The sequence below is a fragment of the Hibiscus syriacus genome, unplaced genomic scaffold (genome assembly GCF_006381635.1).
Source record: "Hibiscus syriacus cultivar Baekdansim isolate YM2019G1 unplaced genomic scaffold, ASM638163v2 tig00000778_pilon, whole genome shotgun sequence".
Classification (NCBI taxonomy): Eukaryota; Viridiplantae; Streptophyta; class Magnoliopsida; order Malvales; family Malvaceae; genus Hibiscus; species Hibiscus syriacus.
Window position 1 is genome coordinate 2,247,961 of NW_024061825.1, and position 13,933 is coordinate 2,261,893.

The 13,933-nt window shown below is 34.4% G+C and overlaps 2 protein-coding genes across 2 annotated transcripts; one reads left to right on the forward strand and one right to left on the reverse strand.

Moving 5' to 3' along the window:
• Positions 1-6,656: 6,656 nt before the first annotated feature.
• On the forward strand, positions 6,657-9,398 carry LOC120115087 (BTB/POZ domain and ankyrin repeat-containing protein NPR1-like). The gene is made up of 4 exons (XM_039135840.1): positions 6,657-7,269; positions 7,461-8,217; positions 8,741-8,935; positions 9,015-9,398. Exons 1-4 carry the CDS (start codon positions 6,703-6,705, stop codon positions 9,272-9,274), a joined length of 1,779 nt encoding a protein of 592 aa, XP_038991771.1. The 5' UTR covers positions 6,657-6,702; the 3' UTR covers positions 9,275-9,398.
• Positions 9,399-9,603: 205 nt separating this feature from the next.
• Positions 9,604-11,671, reverse strand: LOC120219137 (transcription termination factor MTEF18, mitochondrial-like). Its single transcript, XM_039216012.1, has one exon. The coding sequence runs from the start codon at positions 11,386-11,388 to the stop codon at positions 9,604-9,606; it is 1,785 nt and encodes a 594-aa protein (XP_039071943.1). The 5' UTR covers positions 11,389-11,671.
• Positions 11,672-13,933: the final 2,262 nt, after the last annotated feature.

Below are 13,933 nucleotides of genomic sequence, written 5' to 3' on the forward strand. Positions count from 1 at the left end.
TTTTCCACATGTTCTGAATTCATTTCTAACACTTCATATCTCTTAATTATGTTGATGACAAGTCAAATTTAGTTTTAAATTCAACTTATAAACTCTTTTCTAGAAATTCTCTTTAAAACCCATTTTCTTTAATCTTTCACAACTTCTTAATATTTTGATTTTAAGACAAATTAAGCTTTCCTTAAGCTTAATTATCATCTAAGGATCAAAACCCAACCTTTAATTGAACAAATAATCAACTAATGAGGAAACTTGCCTTTTCCTTTGAGCTCTTACGTTTGAGAGAAGAATGAAGAAGAAGATAACTATGAAAGCTTATTATCATCCTTCACAATCTACGTGGGTTTTCTTATCTTATAAGGAAATAAAAAATCTTTCTTGTCAAATGACCATTTTACCCTTTAATTCTTTGGATAATTACTAACAACTTTCAGGAAATATCCCCAAATAAATCATTGAATTATTCAACTATTCTACTTTTATCACCAAATTCTGAAAATTTACAATTTAGTCACTAACCCGTAGTTTGGGATGCTATAGTTACTCCCAGCCAACCCGAAGCCCAATGTATTTGCCTAGCAGCCCACCAACTTGGGCCCAATAGAGGAGGTCCATATAACACCCCCAACCCGTATCCGACCCGGATCCGAGTCCGAGGTGTCACAATGACTATTCAAACATTTTCCTTTATAAAATGACTAAAATTCAAATTCATAATTCAAGAAAATGATTACTTTTCATTTATTAAAATCAATTATTTTTACAGAACATATCAGAGCTATGGTAAGGAGAATCTGACATGTCTTGCTCCTCATCACTTCACTTCTCGCTTTCCGGAACCTACGTGTGAAACACTCACACGCTAAGTCTATGACTTAGTGAGGCATATAAACATATAATATAAACTATAACTTCTAACAATGCATGAATAATTAATGCTATTATAATATACATCTTCATGTCCACTTCATAAAATAAATACATACATACACAAACATTATAATATCACATATGAGTTTTATTATTTCATATTCTTATAATCATTTAATTTACACTACTTAGCTTATATCACCTTCTACTATCTTCATTTAAGATGTTTACTTACATTATTCCTAATCATGTAATTTTGATCATAATCCTACATATCTTATCTCTTATTTCTATATGTTTCTATTTAACATTTTACCTATAAATTCTCGTTACATATTCTATATCATATTCTGGTATACTAATTTCTTATATTCTCTTAATTCATTCCTCGCCTAATCTTCATTACAAAAACATACATTTGCATAACTTATTGTTATTTGATTCCCCTGACATTCTCATACGATTTCTTAGATTCTTATACTAAATTTCATATATTTTATTAATTTAGCAAGATTAGTTCACAGTTCTATTTTAAACGTATACACCTTCCTACACAACTTATCTAATATACTCTTATACTTATTTATATACATACTTCATAGTTAATATACTATCTGCTTATCTCAATTTTCATTAATCATATAGTTCACCACTTCATTGCCTATGCATATATGTATAGTGTTCAATAGATTTCTCATGTAATTACTGATAACATATCATATAATTATATTATATTCACTTTCATTTCAATATATCATACCAACATATTTTACATAGAACCTATAACATATGCAATAAATGAAACTCATACATTCATATCCAAATGTTCAATCACATATAACAATCATAGTAAGTTTAGGTATATTATTTCTTTATTGGCCCATGTACACTTTAGAGAACTAAATATATGTGAGTTCATTGAGGTTGTGCACTGATGCTGTCACAACAACTCAAATAAATTCCCACTAGGAGCACTGTATATTTGTCCCGAATGACCACTATGTCCCGAAAGACCACTATGTCCCGAAGGACCACTATGTCCCGAATGACCACTCCTTAAGAACCATATACATAATATAATGGACCAAATAAGTGTACTGAAGTACCATATGTATGTTCCACATAATTACATATATGTCCTGAAGGACCACGTAGAATCCTCGACTCTTGGCATGCCAACTATACCTCTAGTTCTCATGACACGTAATATGGGCATTATTATTATGTTTACCATATATTCATATAGCCATATCACATATACATATATTATTATAGTTTCTTATCATATCACTTATACTCTCATAGATCATATCCACATGGTTTATCTCATATACATATGTTCACATACTTTATGGTCACACTATTTATACCATTTTCACACATAGTCACCTAGGTCCACGTTATTTAGCTTACTTCACCTTTCATATATCCATACAATTCATTATCACATAATTGATATCTTAATCACATAACAATAGCATATATTCACACAGATCATACCACATATACAATAATATATCAAAAATATGCTCATATCAATAACATGCTTATATGTATGCTAATATAGGAAATAGACTTGTCACAAGTCTTATTTCCATTCATCGTAATATACTAACTAATACACACTCACCTGTCATCACTAGTCAATATCGATCTCTTATCTTTTTCTCGATGACTATTTCTTGTCGACTTGTTCGGATGTTGCTCTAGATCAATATCTACACAATCATATATTGATACATATAAGTATTCTAAATAACTTACTCTAATATTTTATTCCTTAAACTAAAAGAAAGGTAATTTTATTTCTTATATAAGGTAGGTATTGATACACTCTACGGGGTATCGATACATCCCTTAACGTGTGTATCGATACATCCCTTAAAGTGTGTATCGATACGCTACCTATGTATCGGTACACAAATTACATTCAATTTTTTATTTTAAGGGGTGTATCGATACACTTCCTGTGTATCGGTACACTCTGAATATTTTCTGAAAATTTACCCTTGATCTATCGTTACATGTTGAATGTGTATCGATACACACTAGCCCAAAATTGCATTTTGAGTACAAAAATACTTCATTTTTAGCTCAACGCTTTATATTTCATTCCTTTACATATTACTAACTCACCTACTCATATTCAAACTCATTTCTATTCATTAATCACCTTTTTAACCTTAAAATCCTATCATCCATATGTAATTCAAGAATTACACCAACTTTGCAACATGTTTGAATTCTAATTTTAACACTTCATACGTCTTAATTAGATTGATGACAAGTCAAATTTAACTTCCAATTCTAGTTATGAACTCTATTCCAAGATTTCACTTATAATCATGTTATCTTTAATCCTTTCCAACTTAATTATCTTAGAGTTTTAAGCTACCTTAAGCTTTGCTTAAGCTTCTTTACTATCCCAAGAATAAAATCCAACTTTAAAACAAAAGAAAATCTTAACTAGAGACCAACTTACCTTATGCAAGAACCCACGGTGGTGGAGAGGAAGAAGAAACTGAAGAAGACTCTGGAGAATTTCTATCTTTTCCACGTGCTGTATAGCTTTCAAAAGAAAGATAAAAATCTTTCATGTCAAATAACCATTTTACCCTTCTTTCTTTCGATCTTTACTAAATCATCTTTTACAAAATATTTTTAATTAAGTTCCTAAACTTTTAACTTATTTCGAAATTAAGCACAAAGTTTTCAAAAATTGCATTTTAGTCACCAGTCCTGATTTGGGATGTTACAGTCCACGTGTGACCTATGCCATCAGTTAAGGGTTCTAGACTTTTCCCAGCCGTCGTACAGTATCAACCGTTGGATCTGTGAGAGATCCAACGATCTAGATTGTGATAACAAGTTAGGGTTTTCACCCTAAAGCTCTCTGTCGCCACTCAAGCTGAACCATGTACAGCTCCCCCCGCCGCTGTCGTCGGAGCCAAGTCAGTCCCGTCACAGCCACTGTCTGCTCCTGCCATCGTCGTTTCAGCAGACCATCCACCAGTCAATCACCAAGCAAATCAGATATAAGGAAAAAGCCATAAAATAGTCAAAACAAATCCAAAACAAATCCTACTATGTCAATCATTGAAATTAGGATAATAATATCTTATCCTCTCGGTAACAACAAAAGGATCTCACCAAAACCATCACATGCAGGATAAAAAGGAGAAACCAGAGAAGAAGAAGGTACTTCAAACAACCAAAAAAAAAGAGAACAAAAAACAAACGAGACTAAAAAAGAAAACAATAATCCTTACCCAGAAAAATCATCAATCGTTGCTTCATCGAACCAAGGAACCTCTATCTTTGAAGGTAAAAGTCTTGTATTTTATGGAGCTGGTTTTGGGATTCAGGTTTTTCGAGTTTTTTAGAGAAAGACAGAGGAGAGAGATAGACAATGAGTGAAGAATGGGGCTTTTGGCACATTTTTACTCCCCGTGGCCACCGATATAAGGTGGTCGGGGAGTTGTGGTTTCTTTCCTCAGCGGAGGATGTGAGGAGAATAGGAGAGGAGAAGAGAGGATTTGAGAGCTTTTTTCTATATGGTTTTGAAGAGAGATGGTGAAATATGACAAATGAAGGGTCTGGTCGAATTTTGTCCTGTTGTTTGGCTTTATATTCAAGGCCTCAAACTACACCGTTTCGGGAAGGGGCAAGATATCACTTTAGCGTGTGGGTGAACTCTACTTTGGGGCCTTCTCGTTTTGTAACTTTTTATTCTAGTCACTAATAAAGCTTTATTTTCTATTGTTTCGAGCTCATTATTTATGTAATGTTCATTTTGGTCACTTGTTGTGTATTATATATTTTTGCTAGTATTAGACATTGTCCTCTTTATTTCTGAATTTTGTATTTTGGTCACTATTTTAGTTTTTAGGGTAGATGTTGAATCATGCCAACTTGTTTTCCCTTCATCTTTTTTAGTCATTTATTTTACTTCACGAAAATGGTAATTTATGTACCAGGTCCTTAAAGTTAGCTTGTAGGCAATTTTAGTCCTTGTTTAGATATAGTTTAGTCTATTTACATGTTTAGACCTTGTTATTTTAATTAGGTTTGTTTCAGGTCTCTCTTAAAGATATATGTGTATTTTTTTGGTCCTTATAATATTATGTTTTTTAGGACCTTGTTTTTTATGCCATATGTATACATATTATTTAATAGATTTTTTACTATTATAGTAAACTTTAATTAATTTATGACGTAGTTGTTAAACCTATATACTTATAAGTTGCTTGATATTGATAATTTCCTTTCTATGTATTTGACTCAAATATTTTCAAGAACACTTTATTTGTAGAACGGGCGTGGAAAACACTACTTGATCGAAATAGTATAATCTGATACGACGTTCAAACGAAATATGAACTTGAAAACACAAGCCTTTTTATGTATTTATTAAAATAATGGTATTTTTATTTTATTTTTCATTTTTTATATTTAATGTTGGTATTAATGACGTGTGTTTTAGAAAATTGAGTCATATTTTGTTTTATGCAAAATTTCGATATTAATTTAATTTTTAAGTAATTCAAATATAGAATATTCTTTACAGATAAGAAATAGGTGAGATAACTTTCCCGACGGAGTATTGCAAATCTCGAGATTTCTTGTCAATTTGAAGAATTTTCTTTAATTAATCAATTTGGAGTAAAATAATGGGTATACACAATTTCTTACTTTTTTTATTTTAATATATTAAATTATATTTAATATATAATATAAAAATAATGGTATGCATTTTACCCCATGGGATCGTATGCATATACCTAGAGGTAAGATCATGTCATTAATGAAATATATAAAAAATTGTCATGTCATTATTTTATATTTAGGGTAAAATATGAATTTAGTCAGTCAACTATTCATGTGATTATGTTTTGGTCACCTAATGATTATTTTTCTTCAAAATCATATATAATGTTATATTTTAGTTTCATTTAAATCATTTGTCACTAAAAAAATTAATAAAACTGTTAACATAACGTTTTTTATTTTTACAATAATAATGTGATATTATCTTATGGTGATATGTCAACATCAGTGTTATGTTTTAATAATAAATGGTAAAAATAAGACAAAATCATAACATTAATTATGATTTTAAAAAAAATTATTGAGTGACAAAAGTATAACCGCAAATAGTTAAGTAATTAAATACATAATTTATTCTATTTTTTAGTAGCAAATAATCGAAATGAAATAAAAATATAATATTAAATATGATAAAAGAATATTAAATGATAAAAATAAAACCGTATAAATAGAGGAATAACTAAATACGTAATTTACCTCTCAACTAACCCTTACTATTGATGATTGAAGATAAGCCCCAATCACCTCACAAGATGATGTCATGCATGACATCAGTGGAACCCAGCTCCAATTGACCACGTCATCTTCGAAGTCATCCAAACCACTTCATCGCCCTTTCGAAAGCGAAATATAAAATTTCCTCTTTTTTTAGAAAAAAATATAATTTTTAATAATTGTTATTAGTATTATCCCTCTATTGACTTTCTTCGTGTCTTCCCCAAGTCTTCGGCTCTTCACTAAGCATCAAATTCTCTCTTTGATCTCTGCCAAGTTTCCATTTTTATTACATTTTATAAAGCAAATCACATTAATATTTAGTGGGATTTCCTTTTTCAAGGATCTGATTCCTGGTCTTTTCTAAAAACCCTTGTTTTTCTCCTTGTTATGATAATCAAGAGGTCCTGGAAATTCAAGAAAGTTTTTATTTATTTATTTGATTTCAGTCATGTGATTTCGTTACGAAGTTTTAATTTTTAATTTGTGGGGTTCTTAGATTAAGCTTTAATGGCTAATTTGTCCGAGCCATCATCTTCATTGAGCTTCAGTTCATCATCCCATCCCTCAAATGACTCAATCACTCACAATATCCCTTCACTTTCCCTTCCCGAAACTGGTGCAAGTGCAAACCTCGAAGTTATAAGCTTGACCAAGCTTAGTTCAAGCTTAGAGAACCTTATTTCAGACGATTCCCCCCCTTTTAGCGATGCGGATGTGGTTGTTGAAGGTGTTTCAGTGGGTGTCCATAGATGTATTCTAGCTGTTCGAAGCAAGTTCTTCAATGAACTGTTCAAGAAAGAAAATGGGTCTGGGGAAGAAGAAGGTGTGGGGAAGAAGAAACCAAGCTACAAGATGAGTGATTTCTTGCCTTATGGCAAGATTGGGGTTGAAGCTTTTCAGGTTTTGTTGAGTTATTTGTATACAGGGAAGCTCAAGGCTTCTCCCATGGAGGTTTCCACATGTGTTGACACTGCTTGTGCAAATGATGCTTGTCGTCCCGCCATTAATTTTGCTGTCGAGTTGATGTATGCTTCGTCGATATTTCAAGTGCCTGAGATGGTTTCACTTTTTCAGGTCTGTAAAGTTGAGTTTTTTTTATGGTTTTCTTCTTCTTTCTTACCGGTTTTATTTACTGTTGATTGTTGTAATCTCTGTAAGCATACGTGTTGGATGTGAATAGCCTATGGATTCTTCAGTCTTCTGTGAATATGTAATGAAAAGCCTTTAACTTCGTAGTAATTGAAAGCATGGATATATATTTGCAGCGACGGCTTCTTAATTTTGTTGATAAGGCTCTGGTAGAAGATATTATTCCGATTCTTGAGGTTGCTTTCCATTGCCAGTGTAGTCAGCTTGTTTCGCAATGTGTTGATAGGGTGACAAGGTCGGATCTCGATAGCATCTCTATCGAGAAAGAGCTTCCTTATGAGGTTGCGGAGAGTATTCGGATGCTTCGCTGCAAGCCTCCGCCTGAAGGCGAAGATAGCGAGGCAGCTGTCGTCGATCCTACTAGAGAGAAAAGAATACGGAGAATACACAAAGCGTTGGACTCGGATGACATTGAACTCGTTAAACTGCTTTTAAGGGAGTCGCACATAACTTTGGATGATGCCGCTGCCCTCCATTACGCAGCTGCTTATTGTGATCCCAAGATTGTTTCCGAGATTCTCGCCCTGGGCCTGGCTGATGTCAATCAACGGAATTCTCGTGGTTATACCGTTCTTCACGTAGCTGCAATGCGTAAAGAACCGTCGGTGATAATGTCGCTTCTTGCGAAAGGGGCATCTGCTTCGGAATTGACGTGGGATGGACGGAGTGCTTTTAACATCTGCCAGAGGTTGACGAGACCGAAGGATTATCATGCGAAAACAGAGCAGGGAAAGGAAACAAATAAAGATCGGATATGCATCGACGTTTTAGAGAGGGAAATGAGGAGAAATCCGATGGCAGGAGATGTTTCCATTACTTCTCATACATTGGCCGATGACATGCATATGCGACTTCTGTACCTAGAGAACCGAGGTATTACTCTATGCAGGGATTTCCCTTGGCTCTTTATCTACTCTCTAGCTGTAATATATCTTTATATGCCGTCTCGAGTTTCTGCAAATAGTATCCGTGTGCATGAAACGAATCGACCATGTATCGAGTTTCTGAATAATGTTTAGGAGATTATAAGTCTTAATAAGCCACATAGTTTGAGTGTGTTCATGAAAGAGTTGGACTTGGATCCATTCCCCAGTATGCATATGGCTAAGATTGCAGACTAACAGCTAACTATGTTTTGGTTCATTTTCTGAGCTGAAAGACTCATTGTTAATTGAGAAAGTATGATGTAATGAAATACTTGGTAAAAGTCGGGTTTCGGGTTTCGCTTAGTTGGCTTTTCAATCGACTCATTCATGGTAACACTTTCTCTTTGTGATTTGGTTTAATGTATAGCTTTGCTCATTTGCATTCATCGTTGCACTTAAAAGCTGCATACGATTCTTTGTGAGTTTGTTTTCTTTAGAAAATCATCTCCGAGTAATGTTGCGTATTGCAGTCTCGTTCGCGAGGTTACTTTTCCCGAGTGAAGCAAAACTTGCCATGGACATAGCACATGCTGAAAGAACCTCGGAGTTTTCCGGCCTCTCTTCGAAGGGTTCGAATGGAAATTTAAGTCAGGTGGACTTGAATGAGACGCCTGTGATGCAGAAGAAGAGACTTTTTGCAAGGATGGAGGCCCTTATGAAAACAGGTGATGGAAGGTTCTATATAACCCTGCATGTTTTTGGTGTCACTGTTGGTTTAAATGATGTGATTGTTGTTTCCGACAGTTGAAATGGGCCGTCGTTATTTCCCGCATTGCTCGGAAGTGCTAGATAAGTTCATGGAAGACGACCTTCCCGATTTGTTTTACCTCGAGCGCGGCTCTCTGGAGGAGCAGAAGTTAAAGAGATCGCGCTTCAGGGAGCTGAAGGAGGATGTTCAGAAAGCATTCAACAAAGACAAGGCCGAATTTAACCGCAACAGATTAACTTCGTCGTCATCGTCCTCGTTAAAAGATGGTGGACCGAATAAGCTCCGGAAATTATGAAGAAATGTGGGTGTATTTGTGAGATTAAAGCTTGAAAAACCATTAAAATGTCAGTAGTGATCTTCAGAGGTTGGATTGCATAGAAAATCACAACTGGTTCATATCTCTTTAACCCTTTTCATGACCTGTGTGACTTGGTTTTAACTGTATTTTTGAAGTAAAACCCTGAGTAGCTTGTTGTGAAAACAAAATAAAACAAGATTAAGATTAAGAATTAAAACAAGAAACGAACGAACACCATTCACCATTCGTATACTTATGAAGACGTGAAAATTTTAACAAAGGAAATAGTCACTGTATAATGAGTACAAATAATGAATGTAATTATCTTACAGTGAACTCGATGATGATTTCTTTAGACTCTCCCATTTGGCTGGACCTTCAGGATGGACTTCTACGAAATACTTCACGAACCGAGTGTCGGAACATGCAAGGATTGTGCTCAATGACAACATCGCCTTGGCTGCTCCTCTCTCCCTTAGCCACGCGTACATCAAAAACCTTTGATTAATTCTTTCCATCTCGTAACATAAATATGTCGGGAACGCCACGACTGATTCTATCGGGTACCCTAACCAATTCTTTAAGCAATCTATTTTCTTCTCCAGTACTTCCTTTGACTGGTTAAGCACCATCGGAGCATGTTTGATTAGGTTCTTGACGACATTACTGTCCAAACCCGCGTTTACCAAGCAATCAAATCTCTCCTGCAATTGATCCCCTCTGCCTCGGAACTTCTTCAATGCTTTCAACATCTCATCCGAGTTTTCGAGATATCCTAATCTCAATAAGAATGCTGTTTTCTCTAGATAAGTACTCGGGTGCTTCTGAGCTACCTGCATACTGCATTGGACCTCGGATTTAGAAGCCAGAGTGAACCATTTTATAGGATTCGCCTTTATAATTTGGCATAACTCATCTTTCTTAACATTCAACTCTCTACAAACTGTTTTAGGTCCTTTCAAAGAATACAAACCCATTAGTTCCATGTGGGCAGAGACAATGCATGTGATATCTTCGGATTGCATCGCGATATCAAACAAGAAATCCAATGCCTTGCAAAGATTTTTGGTGCCGTTAACGGACAATATATGCGGGTTCAGCATAAACAAGGAATAAACCTTGTTCATCTCGAGACCTAGTTTCAGTAAGCGGCCAAATAGTACATAAACCTTCTTTCCAGAACCTTGAAACAACAATGTCGGATTCGTTTTAAATAGATCGCGTAATTGCTCCTTGGTATAACCCACTCTCTCAAGAAAATCAAGTGCGTCCAGCATTCTACTCCAATCATACATACCCTTACCCGATACGAACCCTCCAATCTCATCCTTTTTCATTCCTAATGCTTCGAAACGCTCAAGAACCGCAGCAAAGTCGGCATTCACACAACCGACCAGAAGAGACGGACAATAACTAACAAGCTTTATAACTATCGGTTTGCTGAGACCCAGATTCTCATAAGCCTGAAGTTCCAAAGCCAATTTCCCGTAATCATATCCAAAAATCTCCCTGACCTCCTTGTACATCTTTCCCATCTTAATACGAGGAATTCCATAGTCGCACAAAAAGCGAAAATTGTCAAGCAAGACGCTATCATCCGTCAAAAACATCAACCGTTGCGGAACAAGAAATTCTATCTCCGCAGGGCTCAAACCAACACTCTCTAGGAACGGTTCGAACTCGTTAATTGGATTGTATCTAAGGAACTTAGATAAAGACTTTGCTACATCTTTCTCAGGATCAAGCTTGGACAACAATTTGTGAAGAAAATGAGGTGAGTTCTTGCTCATATGCTCAGCATCCATGAAACTAAAGCCCCTAGTGGAGTGCAAGTAATCAAATAGGACAACCCGAGCCTCGGTTTTAGCCGACCGAGAGATCCGACCGGCTATTCCAAAACTCGATTGTATGGACTCAACCATAGATGATTCTTCTGCACTAAAAACAAGCCTAGAACTCCTAAAACATCTAACATTCAGTGAGACAGAACATGGGTTTTGAACAACCTTGGATTTTTCACACACAACATCAGACAATACAACAAACTTGTCCAAATTAGCGATCATTTTAGACAACTTAGCGACTCTTCTGCTGGTTCTACAAATAAACATGGCAAGATGAAGACACGATTTCTTTCAAAAGAAACTAACCCGAAATTGTTTTCATGAGACAATCAATAGAAAATACTTGGTTATTAATTCTTTTCTCTTTTTTTTTTGGCAAGAACATGAAAATGGACTACACAACTCATTTGGGTTGCTTACCTGATTAAGGGGTTTATCACCAGACAAGCTTCTTTTTGGGTTAAGATCAAACAGAGGATTAAAAAAAATGGTGGTTTTTGGAGAAGATCAGGCAGTGCGGAATTTAGAACCCAACCCCTGTTTTTAGGGTTTAACTACTCAGCAGCGTCAACTGAGGTGGATGGGAGAGTGGGGGATTCTCATGGCAATTAGATTCATATTTCTCCGTTTGGTTAGTTCAGAAATTTCATTTTTGATAATATAAGATTACTAATAGTGAATTTTTTAAAGTATATTATCGAAAATATCATTATCTCCATTTACTTAGGTATTGTTGGATTACTGGTATTTTATATTAAAATGACCTTAAATTATTATTTTTTTCAAAAATATCATTCTTCTGTCATTGAATAATAAAAATTTTACGAATGATAAATCACAAATTTATCCTTAAACTATTTTATATTTACAAAAAAGTCTAATTAAAATTTTATATTAAATTCAGGGGTTAAAATAAAATTTTACCATTTCATTAAATCTTTTTATATTTTCAATTTTGTAAAAATAATTATATAAATTTTATGAATTTAAATTTTTTAAAGAAAATATATAAATATTTTCCAACTTGTTAAAAACAAATATATAATAAGGACAATTTGGTCAAATATACATTCCAATAATATTTTATTCTTTTAACCAGACACAGTAATCTTACATTCCTGCTAAACCAACCAAACACAAAATACAACATTCCCAATAATCATATTCTCTGGTAATCTTACATTCCCACGGGTAATCTCACATTCCGTGAACCAAACGCACCCTCAATATTTCACTTTCGTCCAAAAGGAATAATTTATCAAGTGAACACCTAGTTTCTTGATCCTTTCATATAAAATAATTTTTTAATTAAAGGATATTATTTTGTTAAATCTTTCAACTACTACAAATTGTAAAATAGTTATTTGATTATTCATATGTTTTAAACTCAAAATCTCAAATGACTATCATATTTTAGTAGGTTAATGCCCAACTTAGATGATCATCAATTTTTTAATGGAAAATGGTGAGTGTTGAAAACTTTTGATATTTCGATATAACAAATTAAGTTAAATGAATTTTAAGATTTTCCAAAATGATTTTCTAAGTATATTCGATATAATTATTCGAATATCAAAACATTACTCAAAATATTTCCAAAATCATTTTTAATCCTTACTTAAGTGTAAAATTAAGTTTTAATCTTAAAATAATTTCAAAATAATCTTTCAAAGTATTTCGAACCATTTCAAAGCCAAAAATTCCAGGTTGCTCAGAGGGAACCGATTCCCCCTCAAGGGGGTACCGATTCCCCCTGAATGGTTTGGCTCCGAGATTTCCAGAATGCTCGGAGGGAACCGATTCCCCCCTGTTCAACGGTCGAAATATTTGAATTTTACACTTAGGGAACCGATTCCCCCCACGCTCCAAACTGTTTTATTAATTGTTTTCACACTAAAACGGCTATATGATCTTCACTAATCATCTCCAACGTTCAGAAGAGATTCAAGGTGTATTTAAACAAGTTCTAAAGCCCTTGATCAACAATAAATCATAGAGAAACAAGAGAGAAAGCATCAAACACCAAGTTTGTGCAAATCAAACCAATTTTCCTTTCAATATTCATGTTGCTTTCAAGAACACCATTTGTGCTCATTTGTAATTATCTTTGAGTGTTCTTTTCTTGTTCTAGAATTGTGCAAACATCTTACCTTGTGAGGTTTTCTTGTAAGTTTGCAAATTTGTAATCTTCTCTTTGGGAAAAAGAGTGTTCTCAAGAGTTGGGGTATACTCTTGAGGGATTTTGTAAGGTTATCTCTTTGGCCTCAAAAGAAAGAACAAATTAGTGAATTTGTTGGAAAATCCTTAGTGTGGATAGCTAAGGTAGTGGACGTAGACTTTGTTTGAGAAAGTCGAACCACTGTAAATCGCTGTGCAATTACTTTCAAATTTTCTGTAAAAGCTTCTACGAAATTTTTAATTACCAATTCACCCCCCTCTTGGCCGATTCCGTCGATCGATTAACTCAACAATTGGTATCAGAGCCTAACTCATTTGAAGGTTTAATCGCCTCTTGAGTTGATTCGGGAAGAGTTATATCGATTATTAAAGTCATCAATGGCCTCCGCTTCAAACTTCGACTCCGGTCTCGATTCGATGCTCGTCAACAAGCCTCATTTCTTCAATGGAGCTAACTATACCTATTGGAAGAATAGAATGATGTACTTCATTAAAGCAAGTGACATGGGAGCATGGAATGCTGTAGAAGAAGGATACATCAAACCTCTCACTCATCCAAGGTTGTGGAGTGAAGGAGAGACAAGAATGTTCCAGCTCAACTCCAAAGCCATCCATATTATTTTTTGTGCTCTTG